Raw genomic sequence first — 26,471 nt, 5'->3', positions numbered from 1 at the left:
TAATTCTGTGTTGATACTGTCATACCTTGCTTAAACTAGCTAGCAGTTGTTTCATGGTTGGCATCACACCAAGTTCACTTCTTACTGAGAAAGATATTTAATGTCCTCGTTGGAATAATAATGTTGAAAGTTAATTCAAAATCTACGAATGCTCCTGGTCCAATTAAGTAGTTTTCTGAATAATAGGCATTAATCAGAATTATAGCTTCCAAGGCCAATAGCACACTGACTCCAGCTGATCAACAACAACAATCTTCTTCTGTCTGTCACTATCTACTTTTTCTTTTAATCAAGCAAGACTCTCAAACTTTTAACAGTGTTCTAGCATGTTTTTGTAAACAAATATTGTAGATTCTAACAACAATCTTCTATAAATCTCAAGGACAGGCAGGAATTGAGCAATACACAGTCAATATCACATACAGAAAACTACACTGAAACAAATGTTGGTACTGAAATAAATGTACAACAGTAAATCTGTTATAATCAAAGTAAACAAGAAAATCTCAGATCAAGCTTACCAGCACTAGGGATTTGTTTTCAGCTTCATCTAACAGTTGTTGCAGTATTTGGACAATTTAGCTAGATGGCTGTTTAAAAATTTGAGATTTTTGCAAGAACAGAAATTAACAGCTGGGTGATGTGCACAAAAAAAAAAAAATTAAAACTTTTTTTACACTGAAAATGTATTTCCAATAGCTACTTACCTTCTGTCATACAAAGCTATGTCAATCGTTATCTGCTATCTAAGCATTACTAAAAAATGTTTCATGATCAGCTCACCAATCTTTATACCCCATTAATCATGCACTATTTCTGAACATGTACTTATCATGTGACTACTCTTCACCAGTAGTATTATACCACCTATATTGGAGTAGCTAGCTCCCTCTGCTGTTCCTTCTCAATGCTCACTTTTTAAAATTAGCAGGTTCTAAAAGAACAACATTGGTTTAGGGAAGAAGGGTGCAAAGTGTGAGCTGAGGTAAGCACCTGTCAGAAATACACTTTAAACATAAGACAAATACCTTTCAGCATGAGCTTACTTCCTATAACAAAAAGCTAAAATTCTATGCTGCAAAAGTGGAGGGGCTGGTTTAGGTGCACAACATGGAAACAGTGGAAAACAACCACTCAAAATAAATGAGTGTAGTGCACTCCAAGATAGATAAAGAATGCATGTGGTATACCACACTATTTCTGGAGCAGGTATGCTCTTAACTCTTGAAGTAGAAAATGAATCTGATACCAGCAGATACACATTCAACCTCAACCAGAAAGACAAGGTTTCATAACTCATCCTTCGAATTAGGAGGACATGGAAAAATGCAATTTGTTCCAAGAGGAGTAATCCATATGAAAATATAAACAGAATTAACATACACAACCTCAATCTGACAGACGAGATTCCATTACACATCCTCAGCATTAGGAGAATGTGCACAAATAATGTTAGCTCAGAGACATGCAATGCATAACAAAATATAATCAAAAGTATTTATGTATATATATGACTTCAACAGATTAGGTTCATGGTTCATTCCCAGAATTAGAAGGTTGTGATGAAAAAATTATATATATACTGTACAATAAACATAGTAGACAGGGCATCTGAACCATGTCATATAGACTCTCTAACCCAAAACATAAGTAGACAGAGTGTTATACATCAAAAAATTGGAATTACAAAAAGTTAAATTTTAGTTGAAACTAGACAACCCCCAAAATATTTTCAGAGCTAGAAGTAGAACAAACTGAACCCCACATTATGGGGTTAGGGTGTTGCCTCAATTCATCCATAAGAATGGGGTAATATCTATATTCAGTACAATGAACAGAAATCATAATTCAATGAATCATAGATGCAAGGAAGAGACATCCTGCATCTGGAATTATGAGGAGGATATGGAACATTCACTAAACTGTAGGAACAGTGTATACATGTTCTGTAGCAGACCCAAACCCAACCACAGGAAAGGGGAAAAAATCCTCCAGCAACCAGAATTTATTAGAAGAGGGCCTATAAAGAACATAACCATGGGAACAAAACAGTGTTATTCTGATCTCAACATTAAGAAAAGGATCCACATAGGCTGGACATGCTCCAACCTACTATTTTATTTTTCTTTCTGTTGCCAGCTAAGTGGGAAAAGGCATCAAGGCACAAAGGAAAAAGAAAAATCAGATTTTTATTTTTATTTTCACTGAGTGGATAATCATGAGTATAATTTATAAAGTAAATTCTTAAACTTACTCAGTCCACCATTTCAGAAATTGAGAAATGATAAAGACTCCTGTGCTCCACCAGAAAAAAAAAAGGAAGAAGTAATTGAGGTGGAAAGTCCAAAGGAACAATACACCAGAGAAAGTCCAAAGTGTGTGTCTGATTCCTTATATTGGAAAGCAAACCAACCCCAGTGTATTCAAAGGGTTGATAAGAATTAGTGGAAATCTACTTCTGTTTTACTCATGAAGTCCATAAGTGACAATTCATTACTGACTGAAACTTACTCATATCAAGAAACACACACAGATATATATATACACATATTACTGGGTAAGCCACCAGCAATCTTATAAAACACACTCAACAGAAAGGGATTCTATTGTCAATTATTGAACAAGAATTTCTGAAATAAAAATATAAATGAAATAAAGTAATATAGTTTATCCCAGTGAAAAAGGAATGGACTTGTGCAGAATTGCCATAGGAACAAGTCATTATCTTGAGCTGTAAAAAACGTGAGGTCAGGGAGGTGTGTAATGCTTGCTCCACAGCCAAAGATGAAGACAAGAAATTCTCACAAATGAATGAGGTAGGATGGGGAAAGAGAGCTTCTCCACTGTCATGAAGAATCTCATCTTTGCTGCCCCTTGTGGAAGCAAAGTAGTGTGGTCTCTGGACTGAAAACAGGAGGAAGCAAGCAGAAGTCAGCCATCCATAGAAAGAAGTGTGTAAAGAATCAGTGTAAAAGAGTTTGTATTTTATCATTAAGTTGAGCATGAAAGTTTCAAAATATGTAGTGTGCTGTTACTTCAATAACATTCTAAAGATTAGAAACATTAACAAATGAACAGAAGTTTTGTATTACACATGGGTCACAACAATGCAGGTTCTCAACATATCAATAACTACTAAATTTTCAGTTACTAGAGTTTAAGTGAAGCAACAAATTCTCTTGCATGCAGTAATACCCTGAATACAAGCAAATGTTTATAAACTATCAACAATATTTAAAATTGGTGTGTTGGAAAGTTACTTATGTATAGAGATCTACCTTAATATGGTAGAATATTATTTTTAAAAATACAGTAAAATAAGAATAATTCAAAGCATTTCCTGAAATAAAATTAACAATACTGGTGCTAATCTTATATGCATGGGAGAAAGGTTAAAATGATTATAACAAGATATTTTACAGAGTGCTATGCAACGTGGTATATATTTGATATCAGCTATTCATTTTACCATACAGTTGTTGAGATAATGACAGTTTATGGCATAGTAGAGTACATACCAGATACAATATATAAATATGCTGAACACAATAGCTGTAGGTACAATAATTTTGAAACTTTTAAGGATTTGCAAATGCAACATACAAACTTGACTAATACTAAGGACAAGAAGAGTTTTATTTTCCCCAAGAATATCAATCTGCACTTCAATTTGTCAGTGTGTGTCAGACTGATAATGGCATTTCAAAGACATTTTTGAGTACAAATACATGTGAAATGCATTTGAGTTTTTAGGTGCAACAGACCTGTATATCTGTCCAAAAGCTTTCCACATTTCATGTGCACACATACAGTAAATTTGAAATTACAGTCAACATTAATTCATCAATATTGAATCATTCCATAGCATATTAGGTTAATCAGGAATTTATGTAGCATTATATCACAAAAACAATTTGTATGTTGCATGTTGCTGCTGCCCAGGCCTTTTGCTCAATACAAGATCATCAGACAATAGCCAACAATCTTATTAAACACTCCTAGGGTCTGAATGTGGTCTTTTCACAACAAGCACTGTCAAAGAGCTAGGCAGTGCACTAACAGAAGAACAGAACTGTATCCTGTAATAATAGTTAAACTGTACACAGTCACATTGCATATTTAATGTTGTTGCTAATGAGCCCTTGTGATCATAGATCATTACACATTGGGCACCAATCTTGTATGTTATAAAATACATGTGGGTATTCTTTGTTATCTTTACCTACACATGATATCAGAAAGCTCGACATTTCACTAACAGAAGAATATGACTGCACCTCCATCTATTGAATACACAGAAATACTTTGTATCTCTTAATAAATTAAAAAAAATTAAGATATTTCTTAGTTTGTATGTTTATTCTTAGTATAATATACTTGAAAATTTGTTTCCTTGAATCAATTAACCATATGGCAAATATAAATGCATCTCTCTTCCCCAAACATTCATCATTTTCTATTATATACAGTACTATCAAATGTGACCAAACAAATCCCTATTTTATACTTTCTTAGTTTTCACTTGTGTTTATTGTACAGTATTATTTGCAACTCTATTTTCAATGGCAAACATTATGATGACAAATACCATTCTTCTGAAATACTATGAATCAGAGAAACTTGTCTTTACTTTTGGAATTGTAAGAGGATGTTTAGACACTTCAGAGAAGGGTTTAGGATGTAGAATTGTAAACAAGGCACAAAATAATCAAGCCCAGTTAATACTGCTAAACTTGAGTGTCTGGATTTCCTTCTTCATTCTGAACCTTTATAACCAGTTATAACAGAATATGGCCTCTAATGTAATTACAGGAAACAATTACTATGAATGTTTTTTTTAGACTTAATGAAAAATAACTTCAGGTATTTTTTTATTTTTTTTTGCGTAACAAAATATAATAGTACAACTATTTCTTAGCTGTTGTATAATTTTGGTAGCTACACAAATACAACAAATGATTTACTATTACTTACCTTTGTATAGTTTGGGTAGCTACCAGAAAAGACATGAGACTTCCAGGAGATAACTCATTTGAAGACATTAGGGATCCTCCTATGTACATTACACCTAAAACTATTCCTGAAACATATGAATAGATGTAGCCAGATTAACACATTCCTGCCTAGCACAAGTAAACAAAGAAACACAGCTCATGGTCAGATTTCCACATTCCACTTATAATATGCTGTATCTCATACAAGGCTTTACTATTACTCACCACACTAATATTAACATGTACGCATTTCAATAAAAGTCTGGACAATTTATTTTTAAAAGTTAGTTCTAATTTGAAATTTTTCCATAAGTTATCTTTAGAATCAATTATTTAACATATTTCATGCTAGTGGAAGGTATTTGTTTTAACTCATCAACTGTTTTCATTCTGTTCATTAATAAACCTCTTTCAAAGTTTATATAAATCACATTTAGATTTTTCACTCTAAATAAGCAGGAAGAGTTTTATATAAATCTCTTTTAGATTTCTCCCACACTAAAGAAGCAGAAAAGAAATTTTTTATTACTCTATAAAACAATTTTCTTACAAGTTAAACACAATATTATAAATACTTAGATTATTCATACAAAATTATTGTAAAAATATTATTAATGTTCAAGTGGAATTAGAGAAAACAAAAACCAAACACCATCAATTAAGTATTCTCATAATTAAAACTTGGGATACTCTGTAATTTCATATCAGATTTTAAATATTTTCATAAGGTCTTGGGTAGTCTTGAGAAAATCATCCATGAGCAATTGTTAAAATAGTGATACTTTAAGGCTTCAATTAGTTAAAAGAATACTAAAAATAACCTTGACAGTAATTTTATTTCATCAAATTGTATTCACATGGGACAATTTTCCAATTATTTATAATGATCCTACAACAACACCATAGTTATTGCTCCAGTTATATGTCTATGAAAATTCAAAAACATTTTCTGAATAATGCAACTTATTAAAAAATTGTTTTATTTCTTTTATTTATTTAATTTATTTTTACAAATCGAAATTTGTAATGAAATTTTTGAAATACTAAGGATTTAACATGTTGGCTTCCAAGCCTATTTTGCTGATACTTTCCAGGATCCCCCTAGTCATTTTACAATTACGTTGTTTTTAGAAAGAGTGTATAAGTAGCTGCTGTGTTCCAGCCAATAAGTGGCCCTTTAAAAAAAAAATAGAGCATGACTCAAGGGCAGGTAATGTGGGTCTTACTGGAAGACTATCACAACACACCAGGAGGTTGTGTGAGAGCCAATGTGTTAAACCATCAAGACTTTCAATAACTTGTGATATTTAATAACAAACTATCACTAATACTTTGTTACAATTTTTATTTACAAAGTTACAAAGTTATTATTTGTAAAGGTCAGTTCACTGAGACTAAGATATTAAAATAATGAAAAATAAACTATTTAAAATAACACTACAATTTTAATGTATTCATGTTTATGCTATTATAAAACTTTTGTTTTTTCTAGTACAAATTTATACAATGAGCTGTCCAGCTGCAATATGTCCAATATAAGGAACTGAACCATGGATTTTGGTGTTATGAGCCCTTAATTTGACAGCTGACTACTAGCGAGACACTTGTAAAAGAAACAGAGAAATTCACCTACAGGATTATAGTAACTCAAAAAAACAAAAAGTGTCTGAAGTTAAAATTATTAGGTACAACATGTGACTTTTTTTTTTTTAATGGATGTTAAAGTTATTGTATAAAACTGTTTATTATGCAATAATATATTATGAAGCAAAAGTCTACTTTGAAAAAATAAGTTCCAGAGTAATGGTTTCACAAACCTGCATTTGTGAAGTAGTCATCTGTGTGATAAAGCATTGTTTTAGAGGTGTGTAGAGGTTTCAGACCAATATAACTAAATATGAGGTTGTTTATTAAGTGTGTAGAGGTTTCAGACCAATATAACTAAATATGAGGTTGTTTTAGAGGTGTGTAGAGGTTTCAGACCAACATAACTAAATATGAGGTTGTTTTAGAGGTGTGTAGAGGTTTCAGACCAATATAACTAAATATGAGGTTGTTTTAGAGGTGTGTAGAGGTTTCAGACCAACATAACTAAATATGAGGTTGTTTTAGAGGTGTGTAGAGGTTTCAGACCAATATAACTAAATATGAGGTTGTTTTAGAGGTGTGTAGAGGTTTCAGACCAATATAACTAAATATGAGGTTGTTTTAGAGGTGTGTAGAGGTTTCAGACCAATATAACTAAATATGAGGTTGTTTTAGAGGTGTGTAGAGGTTTCAGACCAATATAACTAAATATGAGGTTGTTTTAGAGGTGTGTAGAGGTTTCAGACCAATATAACTAAATATGAGGTTGTTTTAGAGGTGTGTAGAGGTTTAAGACCAATATAATTAAATTTATATCTGAACAAATGATCTCTTTTATAATCATTTCACCACCTTAACCTGGTATTTAATATAATTTGGTGGTTTAAGCAAGGGAAAGTAAAGGGAGTAGACCTCCTGTAGACCTCCTACATAACAGAAATTGACAATAATGATATAGTGAACAGTTTAAAATAAAATCACATATCTGATTAGTGCCAAAATGTAAGAAATCAGGGATAATATTCCTCTTGTTCTAGTAGAGACTGTTTTTTAGATTATATGACCAGTGAGTTTTTGTTGTTTTTTTATGAACTACAATGCTAAAGTTTCTAAAAGCAGGGTGCTTTTATCCTGAGAAAGGAAAAGTCAATGGATGTTTTGAGTGAAAGAGGAAGAATACTTTGGGACTTCTTGTTTGTAGATGATCTAGTTATGAAGCTGAGACAGAGGTGGATGTGCAGGATGTGATAGGAAAACCTATGGAGTAAGGTTAAAAGCACACAGTGAAAAAATAGAGATAATGCTAGGCAGAAGATAGGGAAAAGTTGGAGATAAAATACAATAATAACTTTGATATAGAACAATTAAATATATTTAAGTATCTAGGATTCATCATTAGTTAATAAGAAAGGTGTGAAATGGAAGTATGGGAATAAGTAAGAGCTAAATGGAAGCATCAAGGATGAGTAATGACAAGGAAATATGACTGAAAACTGTAGTAAAACTTACACAACAGTAGTTAGGTTAGTTCTGTTTTGTGAAGCAGAAAACTGGACCACAAGAGGAATAGAAAAGGGTGTTTTAGAAACATAAGCATGAGAACTTAAAAGTGGGTATTTGGAATATCTCTGAGAAAAAGAATAATCAGTAACAACATTATGAAATGTGTTGGAGTCTGTAAGATCACAGAAAAAGCAAAAGAAACAGTACCAAGTTGGTTTGGAATTGTATTAAAATTGAAAAAGGATATGCAATGAAATTAGTACTAGAAATGTTAGTGTAGGGATGAAGAAGTATAGGAAGACCTAGAATACAGTGAGAGAGATGATGGACAGTGATGACAAGAAGGTTATTGCAACTAAGAACAATGCACAAAGCTGTAAGGAGACCTAAACAACTGATTCCAACACCAGAATTGGATTAAGACCAGAAGACAGTGTTACTGCTTACAGATATTTTAGAATTACAAGTCAGGAGAAATAAAAAATAAATTTCATTGGCAAATAATCAAACTATCTCAGTAAATTAAACTGTTAAATTATTTAATTAATAACTGTCATGTAATTTCTAAACTAGACAGATCAAATATCCTGATGATACCTGTTGCTTCCTATACTGATGCTCCTGTTTATATAATGGCACAGAAGTACACAGTATTTTCAAATCTCTAATTGGTTTCAAACCTTACTACAGTATAGAAAACTCCCTGTAGCTGGTAAAAAATAAAAATACAAAAATACCACATAATGCTAAAATTGTTACTTTCAAGTTTTTTCTGTTCACTGCTGTTTAACATCACTAAATGCCACAAGCCAGTGCACATTTAAACCTCTACCATCCTTCTTGCAACAATGGGCTGTGTGCAATGCCTTGTTTAAAGGACTATGACACCAAATGCAAATTCTAATCACAGAATCCAGATTACAATTAAATATAGGTTTTTCATTTTTATTTTACAAGAATTTATACTAAGTTATTTCCCTGCTTCTGTAATTACTGACTATTGAAGTTCATGTAATTCCATTTTATTTTTTATGTATAAGTAACAGTACACCTATGTGATATGAATTCAGGATTCTTAGAAAAGGAGGAGGAGTTTTGGTTAGAAAAGGCTTGTGAGTGGGCATTTCTAGGTCAATTATGCTATTTTTCTTTAAAAGTTTCCAATATTTTAGAAAATTTGTCATCCTAAAATAATTTTCAGATCAATCTGTCTCTCCTGTGTATGATTGCTACTTTTTTGTTAATAAATATGAATCATAAGTTTAATTTCGTAATAGGGGAACTGAACATTTTGCAAAAAAATCTGAAAACACAAGAGCATCAAGGAGGTTAATATTTTAAGAATACAACAATGTATATGTAGGGCAGAAAACACCAAGGAGGGTAACATGTGTAGAATACATTAATGTATATGCAGGTCATAAAACACCAAAGAGTTTAATACGTCAAAAATACAACTACGTATATACAGATATAAGAGCTAGAGAATGTTCACAAAGCTAGAAACTGGGAAAAATGACATGTATATGCTTTTTGGGACAACCACCATGGAACTTCTACAGTTCTACTGCAATAATGCATTGAGTATTTCAAAGAGACAGGAGAGCCTCTTTGAATTATAATTGTACATTTTTATCCACAAAGTGTGAATCTGGATAGCTGTGTAGAAATTGTATTTATTTTCAGAGCCTGGAAATAAAAAAATTAATATCTTAATATCCTAGTAGTTACCATTCAGTGCCAAGTTTGTTAGTCCTTGAAAGGCACCAATTCCTATCCCTAGAGATGTATTAAGTTTTTTTACTTCCTCAATTTCATGGTTGTATAACCTGAAAAAATTAGAAATTGTCAGTTGCGACTATAAATACATAGTTTTTTAGTGTTGATGTAAATGAACAATCAGTCTACATCTATGAAATACTGGGCATAAATTTTATATAATATGGACTTCTTAACAAATCATGGTAGCCTATCATATATGCTTTGACAATATTTTTAATCTTTCCATGCAGCATTTGCCTAGAAATTTAGATAAATTATTCCATACTCATATCTGTACAATTTCAAGAAATGTTTCACAAAAATATTTAAAAATTAACAGTATGTTGATATTCTTATTAGAACTAAGAAACACGTGACCAAAACAATTCTCATCCTCAGCTGAAACACTTAACACATGGAGTACCTACCAATCTCCTTACTATATTTGTAGTACATAGAATACTAACAAATTTTCAGCCAAACGTGTACTAACCATCTGTACTTTTAATTTTCATTTCAGGTATATAACTTGGGCACTCACTGGACAGATCGAGTCCAGGAAATTAAAGCAGGTTTTCTTGGGATTCTTCTATTTCTGCCACACCAAATTATTGGCATAGGATTTACAGATCCAACACCATCCTGAAGGACCCTAATTCCCTTATCAGTCTTTGGTTTTGTGATAGCTGCTAGATGGTGCCTGTTGTCGGTCTTTTCTTTGCCACTTGCAGAGTGATGCATTCTGAACAGAATAATGATGAGAAAGTACGTAACATCAAAGTAGGCAAATCTTCTCCTACACCTGAAAAAGCCTGAAAGGCAACACCCCAAGCAGGCTTGGAATGACAGGATTGTATACACCTTACTCAATCGAAGGAACATAACTCATATTGTCTGGAATTATGAACCTTCATCCTCACTCTCAAACAAAACAAGTATGCAAGGAGCATTCCACTTGCCACCAGAATTATTGGGAGGATGCAAATTGACTGAGCTCAAACAAAAGACCCAAGATGAGACCACTCTGCAGTTGGAATGATGAGGAGATAATGGACCCTCTTCCATGAACAATGTACTGAACTGATATTGATCATAATGAATGGCTGTACACATCTCAACCACACAACTAAGCATCACACCTAAACTGGTATTACAAGTAAACTCCTGTGAAGGCTGGTGCTGCTCCACTAACATCTGGGAAAAAACATCCAGTTATATTGATAGGAGTCCACAAATTTGCCCTTTTCTCCAGGAGTGGAGAAATTAACACCTTGGAGGAAATGCTTCCATCCATCACCCCAGTGACTGAAAACCAGGTGTGGTAAGGATTCCCTAGCTCCACTAGTAGAATCTGTGTGGTAATGTGCAATGAGGATTTGTTTGTTTGTTTTTGAATTTCTCACAAAGCTACTCGAGGGCCATCTGTGCTAGCCATCCCTATTTAGCAGTATAAGACAAGAGGGAAGGCAGCTAGTCATCACAACCCACTGCCAAATCTTGGGCTACTCTTTTACCAATGAATAGTGGGATTGACCGTCACATTATAACGCCCCCACAGCTGAAAGGGTGAGCATGTTTAGCTCGACGGGGATGCGAACCCACAACGCTAGGCCATGCTGGGCCTGTGCAATGAGGAATCCTGAGGAACAGTGCTCTGAAAACAAAGCAATAGGTGAACCAAGTACCCAAGTTTATTCATCCCAATGAATGACAGGAACAGGTAGGATCCCCTTTAGCTTTACTTATGATAGTCCAAGAGTGATGGTCCAGCAGAGTATGGTAATACGAGCTTCAAGGTGGTCTTATAGAAAACTTCATTTCTTTAGAGCCTGTTGCAACTTGCAGTAAGTATTGTGAAACTGTGGTTGATGGTGTGGAATTGGACTGAAAAAAACACACGTACATGAGAAACACTTACTAAATAGTGGGCTCCAGAGAAAAAAGGTAAAGAGCCCTGGAAAGTAAAGAGGCAAGAAAAAAACAAACAAAACGTTTCTTTATAACTTAGAAGATATGGTAAAATTGATCACAGGGAGTAGGCAAAAAACCTTCAGAAGAAGAAGTAGTTGCCAAATTGTGTAAATGGGAGAGAAACGTACTGGAAGAAGTCTGCATACCAGCCTGCAGGATGTCCTCCTGTGAATCTGATAAGGCACGATTTGTTAAAATTTCCTCAATTGTAAAGATAGTTCAGAATAAGCAATATGAGCCCACTTGTGAACCAACCTTATCAAAGTAATCAGAGATAAATAATGGGAAGGATACCAATGAATAAAATGCTAATTTCTAAAACCTTAAAAGAAGTTAGTGTAAGCACATAATACCTTAAGATCCTAATGAGACATAACAAAACACTGGGTTCTGGGTAGTCACAGAGGTCAAAAACAACTGGCAAACAAAATGGTGAGAAGGATTTATCTCTTTCCCTCACTATCTGAATCTTAGGGAGGAAGAACATATCTGGGTATAACAAGCCATAAGTTGAGGTAATTATGAAAGTAATGTGCACAAGCAATGCAAACAACTCTGAACAACAAAATTCACAAGCCAGCAGCAACAAAAAATACACTTTAAGAGAAAGGTTATACATAGTACATGAGGCTAAGGGCTCATATGGATGTAGGTATGTAATACAACCATAATATTTCAGACAGGTAATTGAAAATATCTTTTGGGAAAAAATGATGCAAAATTACTTGAGAAGGCCAGAGTACACGGAGGACTTAGAGAATTTTCTATGTTTAAAAAACAAGAAATAGTTGATAAATCTGCTCTATATAAGTTGATGGTAGATGGAGTTAGACATCTATCAAAAACAAAAAGGTCAAAAAATGATATATGTTTGATACATTTGGTTAAAGTGAGTTCAGTATCCTTGTAAGTGTGCAATTTCTGTTGATAAATGGCCATTGTGAGTCTATGGAGACAAATGAAATATAATCTTAGATGTTAAACTCCAAATCCATGCAAAGGACCACAAAACATCTATGCATGTAGTTTGAGCTTCAGAATAACTGCCGGGTCATTCCACCAACTGACAAAAATGATACCACAAGTAAGCTCAGAGAATAAAGGTGACAAGTAAAAGCATGTATGACTCTTCAGAAGACATATGGTGCAGATGCTAGACAAAAGGGCATAGCCCTAACCTGCAGAACCTGACCCTTGTGCATCAAGTGTAGATAGCAGCAGGGTGACTCCATGATGTGAATATGGAGACAGACATCAATACTATTGAATCTGATCCTCCACAGACCTGACAGAATATGCCAACACAGATTGAGAAAGGACTCCATTGAGAACCTGAGAGGATCTAAGAATTAAATGGGACAAAAAGATCAACGATTGGATGCCAATCTCCTGTCTTCTGGGGCACAACAGAAAAATGTGAATAAAATCCCAGAAGTGGATCAACTCTCTTTAATACCCCCTTGATAAATAATCTTCCAACAGCCCTGGAGCAAAGATCCACACTCCTCAGATCTGTTGGGGGTAGAAATGTCACAGGTAAGGAGGATAATGAGGGTGGAGGTATGAAATGAATGACCAGCCCTGATTCCAGAACCTGGAATGCCTTGGGATTTCACATGTCCAGAAAATGTTGTAACTGTGCTACCACAAACCCCATCAGCACAAGGTAGTAGCTGGTGTTGCTGGCAACGGTCTGCCCAAGAGAAGGAGCCTTATGGATAAGGATGGAATCTACTCTGAGTACCAACAGACTGAGATGTTGAAACCAGGGTCAGGATACATGATGAACAGTAGCATTGTAGCTTCCAGTAAAAGCCAAACTAAGCTGAGAGGCCAACAATAATAAAGATGAATGCAAACAGACAACATCAATCCATCATTCCAACACCTCTGGAATGCCCAAAGGCATCAAGGGACAAAGAAAAGAAACTTCATGTAACTCACAGAGGGAAGCAACAGGTAGATGAATTCCCTCTAACAAGGCAAGTCCCAACAACACATATATATAAAGAAACCAAAGAAAAAACATGAGTTGACAATCTCACCAAGGTAGAAATCAGCAAAGGACCCAATATGTCATCAAACTGATGTGGGAATTGCAAAGACATTTCTGATAGCCCTTGGATGGAAAGCAGATACCTCAGAACTGTAGTGAGGGTCAAATGAATCCTAGAAAATTGCAATTTATTCAAAGTACCACTTTGCATGAACAGCAACATCAATTGAAGGAGAAAAACTAAATATTTGCCCTCAGAGCTTTCTCCTAGCAAGGAAGGAGTAAACTTAAAAACAACCAGAGAAAGTCTCAGAATCTCACAAACCTGACTGACTAATTTGTCTAAATTGTTCTTGTGAGAAGCCAATCTAATAAACAAAGGAGCTGGAAGAAGAGAGCTTAAGTTCTGACAAGAAAGTCTTGGGTCATTGAAAAAAGCAGCTTTAAAACCACATGAACTGAATTATATGCCTCCATCTCATAACAAATCAGATCATGTACAGTCTAAACTGAGAATGACCCTACCCCCAACTATTGAGAGACACTAGATAACAGAAAGAGGGTAGAGAATATCTGATTGGCCTCTATGCTGGAAATAGTAACCTGGGAATTCCTGCATGAAAATCATATGTTAAAACCTCTCTTTTTTTTTTAAGTTATTAAAGGGAAATAAATTGGGCAACATAAGAACCTCACCCAAGGATGCCAAGTATTGCAGCACTTCTTGAGAGAAACACATTTAAACACTTTGTCTAAAAATAATAACATTATCTGAAGGAGGTGTTTACATATAGTGCCAGAATAGAGGGTAAACTGGCATAGGTGGAAAGTATCACAAGACATATATCACTATGAACAACTGAGTGGAGTGCAAAGGACTTGAAAAACTGAGAAAAAAGTCAGCCCAATGCTCAGGTGGAAAAGGAAGAAACTCTGGAGGTCAAGCGGTAGCTATAAGTGTTTTGTAAAGGTAAAGACACAAAACTAATTATGATACAGCTCTTTAGTATTTTATTTGCTTTCCTTCAAACTTTCAACACACTTCTTTGTACATACTTTTGATAAAAACAAGATCCACAAGGACAATAAATTCATGTACTTATCAACAAGATTCATTAAACACCAAGTGCAGTCAAAATTAACTGTAAACATTTTTCTGAAGACTGAATACTAAAATCTCACCTTTAAAATTAACACGAGCTAAAATGGTAGAGTAAAAACAAACTAGGAACTTATTTTTATCCTCAGTAATAGGCTTGTAATGTACACAACAAATAAAGTACATACTCTTCTTCTTTGTGCTCCATGGCAAAAGCTCTCACAGTTCTGATATTCCCTATGGCTTCATCTGCCACTGCTGCAGCATAGGACCCCTAGAAAGGATTTATTATTGGAAAATGAAAAACCACTTTATTACATCATTACAGCTGGTCACAACCTTCTTTTTTGGGATAAAAAAACCTCAGCATGAAACACAACTTGTAAAATCCACTGTGTTATATCTCAACATATAAAATATACTGAAACTGAAAAGATAGTTTTCTCAAATTCATATAATACTCACAGAAATAATGTACATTACCTAGTTTATTCTGTTTATTAAAGATAACAAAGAACTAATGCAATTCCCTTTAATGCTAGAAATAAATCACCTTGTAAGACCAAATTTATTTGTCTGTAAGTGAACACTTTACATTTTTTTTATGATCATTACACTAAAATACAAACTGTAACTGACAGTGCAAAGCTTCAAATGGTTTGAATAACGAGGATATTACACCTGGAATAATTGCAAATGTTTCAGTCAATCACAGTTCTTTATATGAAGTGACAATAAAAGATTTGCCAGATATTGACTTCACAACAGCCAAACAGTTTTTCACAAAAATAGTCAATGCACAACTTCTACAAGAATTTCACTATCAGAAGTAATGCAGCATGAACTTAGGTTCTCATAAGCCTGTCACTCTAACACAAGATAATATGAAATATTTAAAACTTCCACATGATTTTCAGTATCACTCTACTTACAAAAAATAATTATGTTCACCTTTGCAGCCTTATTTTATATCATTTATCTAGGCAGAAGTCTAAACATAATATAGTAATCATATTTTGAGAAGTTAAAATTAATTTCATATATCTATAATCATTTTCTAAATTTACCAATGTAAAACTGAGTCTTCCCATATCCTTTAAAACCAAAATTTCCAACAAGACCTATAAAATTATGTAAAGGTTCTTCTGAAAAAAGTACAGATTACTTCTTTTTATATTAATGGTTTACTAGAACTATCTGATATAACTAAAACAAATAGTGCATAGAAGATTCAAGACAACATAAAGCACCAGTTATGACTCAAGGAATTATCAGGTGATCCTATAGGTAATGTCATTTTTTGGACAGGATAAGTTTAAATGCATATTTCTTGACTAAATGAAGTTTTTCTCAAAGTCACACAAGTTATACAAGTTGACTTGATAGCATTAAGTTTCAGTCAGTTTGCTTCTTTACTAGTTTTTGTTTTATTTATTTTAGAGACACCAATTATCATGGAGGTGTTAGAGAAGCATATAAGGCATATAATGTTTTACAAGTTCAAAAAAGTGAAATATGCAACTGAAGCTACACGAAGCATTCAAGTGGTGTATGGTAATGACATTCTAAATGTGAGGAAGTGTCTGTCAAAGATGGTTGAATAAGTTTAGAGCTGGTGACTGCAGTTTTAAAGATGCAGCTTGCACTGAGCACCCTGTTGAGCTTGATAATGACCTGCTTCTGAAAACACTTGAGGAGGATTGTGCTGTAACTGTTGGAGAATTAGCCCAAAAACTCAATTCATCTCCTTTCACTGTCTATCAACATTTTCAACAACTTGGTTGAGCTTTTAAGCTGGGAGAATAGATACCACATGAGTTGTCAGCTGATAATCTGAGAGAATGAGTAGACATCTTCACATCTCTTCATTCTCGAGATCTCCAAGCTTCGTTTCTTAACCGTCTAGTGACTGGAGAAGAAAAATGGGTATTCTATCAAAATGTTAAACTCTGTCAACAGTGGGTTAGTGCAGGAGAACCAGCTAAATCACAGCCAAAAGCGAACCTGCACCCTAGGAAGGTTTTGCTTAGTGTTTGGTGGGATAAAGGTGGTGTAATACACTTTGAGTTGTTGCAACAAAACCAAACAATCACTGCTGAAAGATACTGTCAGCAACTAGATCAACTGAACACTGCACTCAAAAGGGAGACCTGCTTTGGTGAATCAGAAGGGAGTTGTTTTCCACCATGACAATGCACATCTTCACCCTGTCAGGATCACTTCCAGAAAAACTAAAGAGCTTGGCTGGGAATAACTTCCCCATCCTCCTTTTTATCCTGACCTTTCTCCTTCAGATTACAATCTTTTCAGAATCTTGCAACATCATCTAAATGAAAAACAGTTTACTTCTATGGATGAATTAAAAAATAGTCTTTGTACTTTTCTGTCTCAAAACCACTTGATTTTTATAAGTGTGGTATTGAAATTCTTTTGAGAGGTTGGAAGACTGACACAGAAAGTAATGGAAATTCCACAATTGATTGAAATTGTTATTTGTGTTCTTTTTTCTTCTTTAAATCTTAGTGTTACAAATGACAGATCTGGCTCTATTCATATTAGATCTTGCAATAATTATTCCATACCTGAGATATGTTTTAATATAAGTGGAAACTATTAATGCCAAGTATGGAACACTAATTCTGCTAGATCTAATTAGTTGCTTTTGTTTGAATATTTAGCATAAATGAATGTTTCTATTGGTTTGCCATCACAAAACCCTGTGAAAGTGTTATACTGATATTCAGGTTTATCGTTATTGCAATGTAGCATTATACAGTTATTCAATTACATTTTTTGTATGATAAAGTTTTAAACAATTACTAAGTCTTTCAAGATTGATCACAGGTCAAAGAACATGTCATCATGTTTGTTGACTTCTATTCAAAACTTTATTGAACTACTATTTCATGAATTTATGTTGATAAGTTTGGTATCAAATTGTAAATTATTCACATTTTAGTACTATAAATTATCCTATTTCTTAATTTAAAAGCAAATATGAAACACAGTTAAACTTCTATTATTCTGTATCACTTAATATGTTGAATGCAGCACTGTTTGGATTAGATTTTTGTGATGTCAAAATACTAAGTCTATGGTTTCATTCAAATTAGAAACCCAAATTAGCAATAATAAAGCTTGAATATAAAATAAGAACCTATATCTTTTCATTTTGCTAAATATCACTTACATATATAACCAGATATAGTGGTCCCATTCACCTCTTTCTATTTTTGTAAACACTCCCTTATATATATATATATATATATATATATGACACGTGAATAACCAGTCAAACAAGCAGAATGTCCCTTTAGTGGTTGTTTTCAACTATTTTAATGTGTTAGGATGTCATCTTACTCTTTCAAACAAAATTTTCAAGTAAGTAGCTTGTGTCTTAAATCTGCTTAAAATTTCATTATTTTATTTTTACACAGAAATTCTGCTTAGTTACTAAGCTTAATAAATTATAATTAAATTCTATAATTATTAACACAGTAATTTTGACTTTTTTGTTATTAAAATGTATGTATAAAACCTGAAAAAAGTTACTTCTTTATATGTCTACCACATGCAAAATTTTATAAGGCTTGGCAATCTACATCAAGTAGCAACCAAGTACAAAGATTGGATCTACAAGAAATATTTTTTGCTTCTTTATTTAGTGTTCCATGTGCAGCATCATTGTAATTTTGGTAGAGTTGACTAGGCATGAGTGAAAAGAAAATATAATAAAAATAATAATTATAAAGATTTTACATGTGAAAATTGAAAGAATTCTGATGCATAAAAGTATTTTCAATTTTAAAATGAAAACTACTTAGCATGTTGGATAGGAAACATGTGAACATAAAAAAAAATACTAGAAAAACATTACTTAACAAACCTTAAGACCTAATTAAAAATTTCATATTCTTCATATGAAAGAACTGTAATGTTTAGTGATAATGTGCCAAATTTCATTAACCCTTTCACAGTGAGCTTGGTATAATATACACAAGTTCATCTACATATTTGCACTATACATTTTGATACAGGGTATGTATTTTCATAGAATTGGGTAGACTTTTAGAAAAGATTACAGGTATTTTGTACAAAAAATCAATTTTTTATTTATTGAAATACTTTTTCTAAAGATTTAATTGTGAAAATATCAAGTCTGTTGCATTACTAGTCTGAATGCAATGTGATTTCATGTTATGAATAAGAAAATTATTCTTCATCCCAAAAATCTCAAATATTATTTGTTTCAGTAATACTTTATATTCTTTGCTACTCACTATACTCTATATACGTGGGGTATGCCATTTGACCAACCTCATAACCATCGTGAAAGAACTAGAAATATACATTACACTTTTTTCGTGGTAGAATGACTACATATAACATAAAAATACACGCTATTAGTATAAGTAGCTTAAGTCCCAAAATGCTATACATTTATTATATTGACTTCCAGTCATACCGAGCTAACATTAAATAACTTGCATCAACAAGGTGCACGTGCACTCATGCTATGTATTCAGTAATATAAAATTGACCTTTAGTCTTCCCTGTCTTGGCTGTATTTTAGTGGACTAGTACTTTCTAATATAGTCACATTCCAATTATTATACACTACATATGTATATAAATTATTACTAATTAGAAATAAATTATTAAACTTCTTTTTCTTAAAATACAGAACAATAAATCAAGAAGTAAGGCACACAGTTATCTCTTCTAGCTGCAAACTTTGTACTTGATTGCTGTTGAACACGGATTACTTAGACCTTTAAAATTTTACACGTGGAGGATATCAAACAAAATTTTGTTTAGGCTTAGTATATACAGTTGAATAACAAAAAAAATCACAAATAACTATAGTGATACCACAGAGTTCCATAGTTTTCAAAAAATATATGAAATTTTGAGCAGACTAAAACACACAGCCTACACTCTTGGAACTTGGTTTGAAAAAATGTGGTAGCCTTTTCAGAGATTAAAATGGCTAAGAAAACCACTTAGTGCACATTCATAGCTGGCAATTGGTAATTCACATGCAATATATTGAAGCAAGTGTGTACAAGGGACCGTTTCCAAAAATGGAAAGAGGTGAACAGGGACACATAAGCCTTATCTCAGCAAAACATACAAGTTCTTATTTTATATTCTAGCTTGTTAATATTAGTAATTTGGGTTCATAATTTGAGCAAAACTGTAGACTTAGTATTTTGACATCACAAACATTTAATTTCGAACACTGCTGCATTCGACATACCACCCGCCTCACTAAAATCTAAATTTAGGTTATTCTTTTAATATTTACTTTTAAATTAAGAAATTAACTCATATATAATATTAAAGTTTGGATTATAATCTACAATTTATTCCAAAGTTATTCAAAAAACAGTAGCTCAATAAAATTTTGAATGCAAATTAACAATGTGATAGCACAGACTTTGACCTGTGACCTATTGCAAAAGGGCTAACATAAATTTACTAACTTTAAAGTTATCCATGTAAACTAAAACAAGCACAAAATACATGCAAGATTGGTCCCTGGGACCAATCCCATGTTGATAAGGCTAATTCCTAACTTCTTTTACATTTACATTCATTTAACAAATAGTGTTTTTAATATCATATCAGCCTTTCAGTAATTTCTGTAATTTGTATGGGTAAACCAACTAAAATATATATATATATATATTAGTGCTGAATTCTGATGTTGATTTGGAGAAGTGGAATTGGAATTAAGTTTGCTAATTCATATAAATTTGTGTGCAATTATGTGTCACTTATGACAGGAATTCAAGTTTTTTCTCTTCTACAGATAATTGTACAATCAAAAATATTGTAAAGATGTTAAAAATCTAATAACAATTACAATGAGTTAAAATAAATAAAGAAAAATAAATGCATAAAAAGTTAGATATTGTATGTATTTATAAAATGCAGGTAATAGATTTCACTATACAATTGGCACTTTATTATTCTGTACTTACAGTTAGCTACTTTTATCAGTACCAGTTTTCCCAAGTTTAATTTACTATGACATATGAATTCAGCTTTTAATACCAAAAGCAAAGTTTATTTAATACACAATGTTTTTGTATATAGTTTGATCTACAATTCACATAAAAATAAAAAGATTACAAAAAAATATTTTGTTGTCAGTAGCTGTAGCACTTTTTCCACATTTGGCATAACAGGCCAAATATTTCTAATATTCTAGTTAACTGATCTGATTTTAAGATATGGACCATGTGTGATTTTTTTTTTCATATTTATAATAAACACCACAAGAAACCATAAAAACTTACAAAACACCTACACAACATACTAAGACATGTGACTGGCCTGATGAGATTATTTCTCATCAAAAGTATCCAAAAATTAAAATATCCAAAACACAAAACAATAAAAAATCTATATAATACAATAATTTTTTTATTGTTTAGAAACAATTATTGTAACCTAATTTTTAAGAAAGAATTACATGTATGTCAAAACTTGGAAACAATTGCAATGATATAAGCTATTGCAAAAAAGAATATCAAAAACAGAGAAATAAAACATAAATAAGAAAAGTTAATTTATTTCATTAGAATATTAATGCAAAATTACCTAAGGGTTGCCTGCACAGAACCAATCTTAATTTTGAACTGAGAGATTACAGAGAATGTAGACAGCTCTTGGCTATTTTTATTTAGCCAAATAGTTGAATTTAACTATTTCTCCTACAGTGCAGCCATAAGCTCCAAAAAGTGCAGAGTGAAGTTTTATGGCCACAGAACATGAACATAGACTCTCAGTTTAATTGACTGGAGTTAAGCACAAAGCAACATTTTGCTCTGCCAACCATGGGTATTAAAACCCAGTTTCTAGCATTGTAAGTTCACAGATATACCACTGTGCCACTTGGAGCTAGGCTCTCAGATTCCCAGTCTAAACACACTAACCACAAGGTTAAACCCAGTTTAACTGAAGAAAAACAAACCCACTATTATCATTGTTATTTACTTAAACTGGATTTGGCAAAAACAGTTGTAATGATATGCAAACTTACAGTGCTAACACAAACTGTTCATGCACAGAAAAAGAGATGATCCAAAAATACCCAACTGAAATTACTAGCAGGGTAAATCATGGCAAGACATGTAGTCACAATACTTCAAAGTAAAATATAATAAATGAAGGAATATGTTTCATTTTTTTCAGTTGAGAAAAAGAAAAAGAGCCTATGCATAAGAAACTATTCCTGATCTCAGATCTCGGTTCTTTAAAGTCACAACTTAAAGATATCTACAAGAATATAATGAATGAAACATAACTAGAACATATGCATTCAGCTACATAATTTGAATGCGTTTCTAACTTTAAGCAACAGGTTTAAGAAATATTCACAAAATTTTGTAACTCAGTGATGTCTTGTAGGGTGAAGTATTCAATTTCTCACCAGTTAAGTCAAAGGGAATAGTAATAGTAAAAACAAGATCTCTGAAATTCTGCAAAAAAAGTTTTACCAACAGAGAATTAAAACTGACAGTGAAATGTAATTTATCCTGCATTTTTATTAGAAAAAAAGATTTTCAAGATATTTAGCCTATTAATCTAGCTGATCTTCAACAATATTTACTACTACTATATTAAATATGCACAGAAATAATAAATTTCAGTGGAAACTACCTTTTTAACTCTTGTGAGACCTGGGTAGGCCATAGTTTGTTTTACAGCATTGCAAAAAAAAAATTTTTTTTGTATGTGACATTTGTAGGAATTCACAGCTCTGAGAAAAAATAAATTAAAATGTTTACCTCTGTTGCAGATTCTAAATACTACATTTTATGTCTCCCTACATTTTGTTTTCAAACTTTCCTACATTGATAATTTTTGGTTAGTAAAACTGTAAGTTTTTGTTCTAACTTACAAAAAATATATGCAATTTCATTTATTATGATCCCTGGTGTTCAATAAAAATAACTTTTCTTTCATACCAAAATTCTGACTTTTGTAAATTGTTAATCAGAAGGTATAATTTAATAAAGGTAACAATATTTAAACTTGTTTGATATTGGTATATGTATTTGATTTATATCAATGTACCTTCAGTGATCTTCTCATCCATTCAAGCAGTTACTTAAGCCTAAATGGACTAATGCAAGCAAAACTTAACAGCATTTTTCATCAAATAACTAATTATAATTCATCATACTTCATAAAAGAAAAAAAAAACTTTTTTTATTGTACTTTAACATCATAATTCAAATAAGTACATATGATGAAGTATTCTTTAAGTTCTATAAAACCAAAAAGTAAGAACTGTCATTAGTTGGTTGGTTGGTCATTTGGCATTTATTGGCACAAAGTAACTAGGCTATCTGCACCAAACAACTGGTAAAAAAAGAGAGCAAAATGATCAAAACATATAAAGAGCAATTAAGTTAAAATAAAACAATCACTAACTTTTGGATAAAATCTTAGATATAATTAAAAATTTTAAATTACAAATAAGCTGAACAGTGTCACAATTGCCAATGACACTGTCCAATATCAGGGGTAAATCCATGATAAAATCATGTAAACAATGGTGGTGTCATTTAAAGTTACGATGATGGCATGACAATAAAACATGGGCTATTGTGGCTCGAGTGTCACAAAGGCCACACATTGGTACTTCAATCCCAGATATATAAGGAAATGATGAGTTAAAAAAACTCTGACCATTGCATAGCCTAGCCAGAACAACTTTCTCCTTCCAATCCTTAAGGAAACAAGATGGCCAAAGAGCAACAGAAAAAGCTTATTATCACGTTTCTCACTCCATGTTGACTGCTAACTGATGTGGAGCCGAGCCTTTCATAAAGGACCAAAGACCATATATGGAACAGGCACAACAGTGACAGCTCCAGAACAGACTACTTAGCTGTGGTGTCAGCAAGCTTAATCCTGCAAATACCAACATGGTCTGATATCCAGAAACACTAGCCAAAAATAAAAGATAATAAAAAATGTGCCAATCAGATTTGTATATCAACAAAAAGAGGGTAAGCACTCATGTGAAGAGATTCCAGGGCTAGTAGTGCTAAGCAAGTCAGTATAAATAGTACAATTCACGTACTGCATAGATTCCACATGATCCAGGGCAAAAGGAATGGCATATCATTTGGCAGTAAACACAGAAACTGCAGAGGGGATCATGTGTGGAACCTCCAAACCACAACAAACTCTATAGCAGAGCCCACAAAGTCTCTTATCTCTAACCATCCGTTAGATGGAAGCATGATTTGAAAGATGTTTGGCTAATACAGTGGTTCTTAACCTTGGTTTAATCGAACCCCAGAAATTTGGTGAGTCAGTCTCAGGGATTCGGCAGAGGTCAAGACACACACACTGTGTGTGTGTCCGTTCCATTCACCCCACTTGTACGATTTGTAACGTCATGCTCCACTTGGCCATCAATGGCTGCGGCTGATCATGTCACATCACTTGGCCTTAATATCTGTGCTGCAGGGAACTTTGTGCATGTAGCAGTCAACTTGTGACTGTAGTAATCATGCGTCATTTGTGATTTTTTTCCTAATTTTTCAATCCCTTCATGCGAAGTATGTCAAACAAAAACAGAAAGTGGTCAGACAAACACATACAATATGAATTCACATGTATAACGGAACATGATGGGAGTCAGCGTCCTCAATGCATGATTTGCATTGCCAAGTTTTGCAATTCTAGTCTAGCACCGTAAAACTAAGATAACAATCCCCTAAAACTGCATGGAGATGGGAAACAAGAACACAACACTTGCTGAATTCAAGGTAAAGAGAGCCAGGTTCGATGAAAAGGCTACTTTGTCTGTTCTTGGCTTTGTACCTATCGACAAACCGATCCTCAGAGAATTGTATGAAGTTGCATACTCGATCACAAAACAGAGCAAACCACACACCATTGATAAAACCAGCAGTGTTGAAGATGGCAAATATCATGCTGGAAAAAGCTGCTGAAAATAAGTTATCCCAAATTCCTCTTTCAAATGACACTATCAGCAGCAGAAAAGATGACATGAGCAATGACATCTTGGCACAAGTAGTTGCAGATCTGATTTCAAGCCCAGCAAAATTCAGTCTTCAGACATACTCGACGAAAACAGAGCAAACCACACACCATTGGTAAAACCACCTGTGTTGAAGATGGCGCTGGAAAAGCTTGAAAATAAGTTATCCAAATCTAAGCCAGCTTGTTGTATTCATGATTTCAAGCTATGTGAAGAACGACAAGATAAAAGATTTTTTATTATGTAAGCCTCTTACAACAACAACTAAGGCAGCCGATGTGAAGAAACTTGTGGATGACTTCTTCAGAGACAACGATCTTTCATGGGATATGGTTTCTGCAGTTTGTTCAGACGGAGCTCCAGTCATGCTGGGATGAAACTCTAGTTTTGGTGTGCTGATGAAAGCCGATGCACCACTTATCATTGTAATGCACTGTGTTCTGCACAGGCATGCATTGGCAACAAAAACCTTGCCTTCAAAACTGGCAGAAGTATTAAAAATTGTAGTGGAATGTGTGAACTTTGTGCAAAATAGTGTCCTGAAGCACCACATCTTCAAAGAGCTGCATAATGAAATGGGTTCTGAATTTGAGGTACTTCTGTACCATTCTAATGTTCAGTGGTTATCCTGGGGAAAGGTGCCGAATCGTGTTTTTGCCATGCGTGTAGAAGTTCTCGTCATCACTGATTAGAAGTAGCCCTGTTTTTTGAGAGCACCAACATTGTCATGCAGATTGCTTCAATAAATCTGAGTTCAATCTCATTTTAGCGTACATGGTCGATATCTTCAATGCTCTCAATCATCTCAATCAATAAATGCAGGGCAGTGGAGTCAACATCATCAAAGTGGAAGAAAACCTGAAGGCTTTTCAAAAAAGCCACTGTGATGGAAACGTCGAACAGAGAATGATAAATTGGCAAACTTTCCCCTGCTGGACGACTATGTAAGTAAGATCGAAGATGTCTGAAATTGGACACATTTCTATATCCAAGGAACTGAAGCAAGCAATTGCCATGCACTTACATGAGTTTGCAAAGTCTCTAGATGGATACTTCCCTGCCAGAGAGTCATATCCAGCATGGGTGAAACAGCTGTTCACATTTAGTATTGCGACAGCAGATGTCAATGATGAGTACCTCGACGAAAACATTGAACATCGGCAGAGCCAGGTTCAACAGCAACTTTTCAGAACAACAATGCTGTCAACGTTTTGGTGTCACCAAATCATAGCGTACCCTCTTATTGCTATGAAAGCTCTTGAGATACTCATACCGTTTGTTACAACGTATCTTTGCAAGCAATCCTTTTCGAGGATGGTAAATATAAAAACGAAGAAAAGGAACAGACTTTGCTGCAAAAATGATGTGAGAGTGGCACTTGCCAAGGTGAAGCCGTGCATTTCTGAACTTGTCTCTGAAAGGCAACAGCAAAAGTCACATTGATTTGCAGTAAATATTCATTGAGCTATGTTTTTGTTTTTGTGTGAAATTCGTGTTTTGTTGGTTTTGTTCTTTGAACACAGTGAT

The 26,471-nt window shown here is 33.4% G+C and overlaps 1 protein-coding gene across 1 annotated transcript in view; it reads right to left on the bottom strand.

Moving 5' to 3' along the window:
* Positions 1 to 26,471, bottom strand: part of LOC143240280 (mitochondrial potassium channel ATP-binding subunit) — an 88,834-nt gene that overhangs the window by 28,697 nt on the left and 33,666 nt on the right. The window contains 3 exon segments of the mRNA XM_076482477.1: positions 4,975 to 5,080; positions 9,816 to 9,913; positions 15,100 to 15,185. Of these exon segments, the coding sequence (XP_076338592.1) occupies positions 4,975 to 5,080; positions 9,816 to 9,913; positions 15,100 to 15,185 (290 nt within the window).

This window comes from Tachypleus tridentatus, chromosome 2, assembly GCF_004210375.1.
Source record: "Tachypleus tridentatus isolate NWPU-2018 chromosome 2, ASM421037v1, whole genome shotgun sequence".
In the NCBI taxonomy this organism is placed as follows: domain Eukaryota; kingdom Metazoa; phylum Arthropoda; class Merostomata; order Xiphosura; family Limulidae; genus Tachypleus; species Tachypleus tridentatus.
Note: the sequence above shows the minus strand (reverse complement) of the source record. Positions and strands in the feature narration are given on the sequence as shown.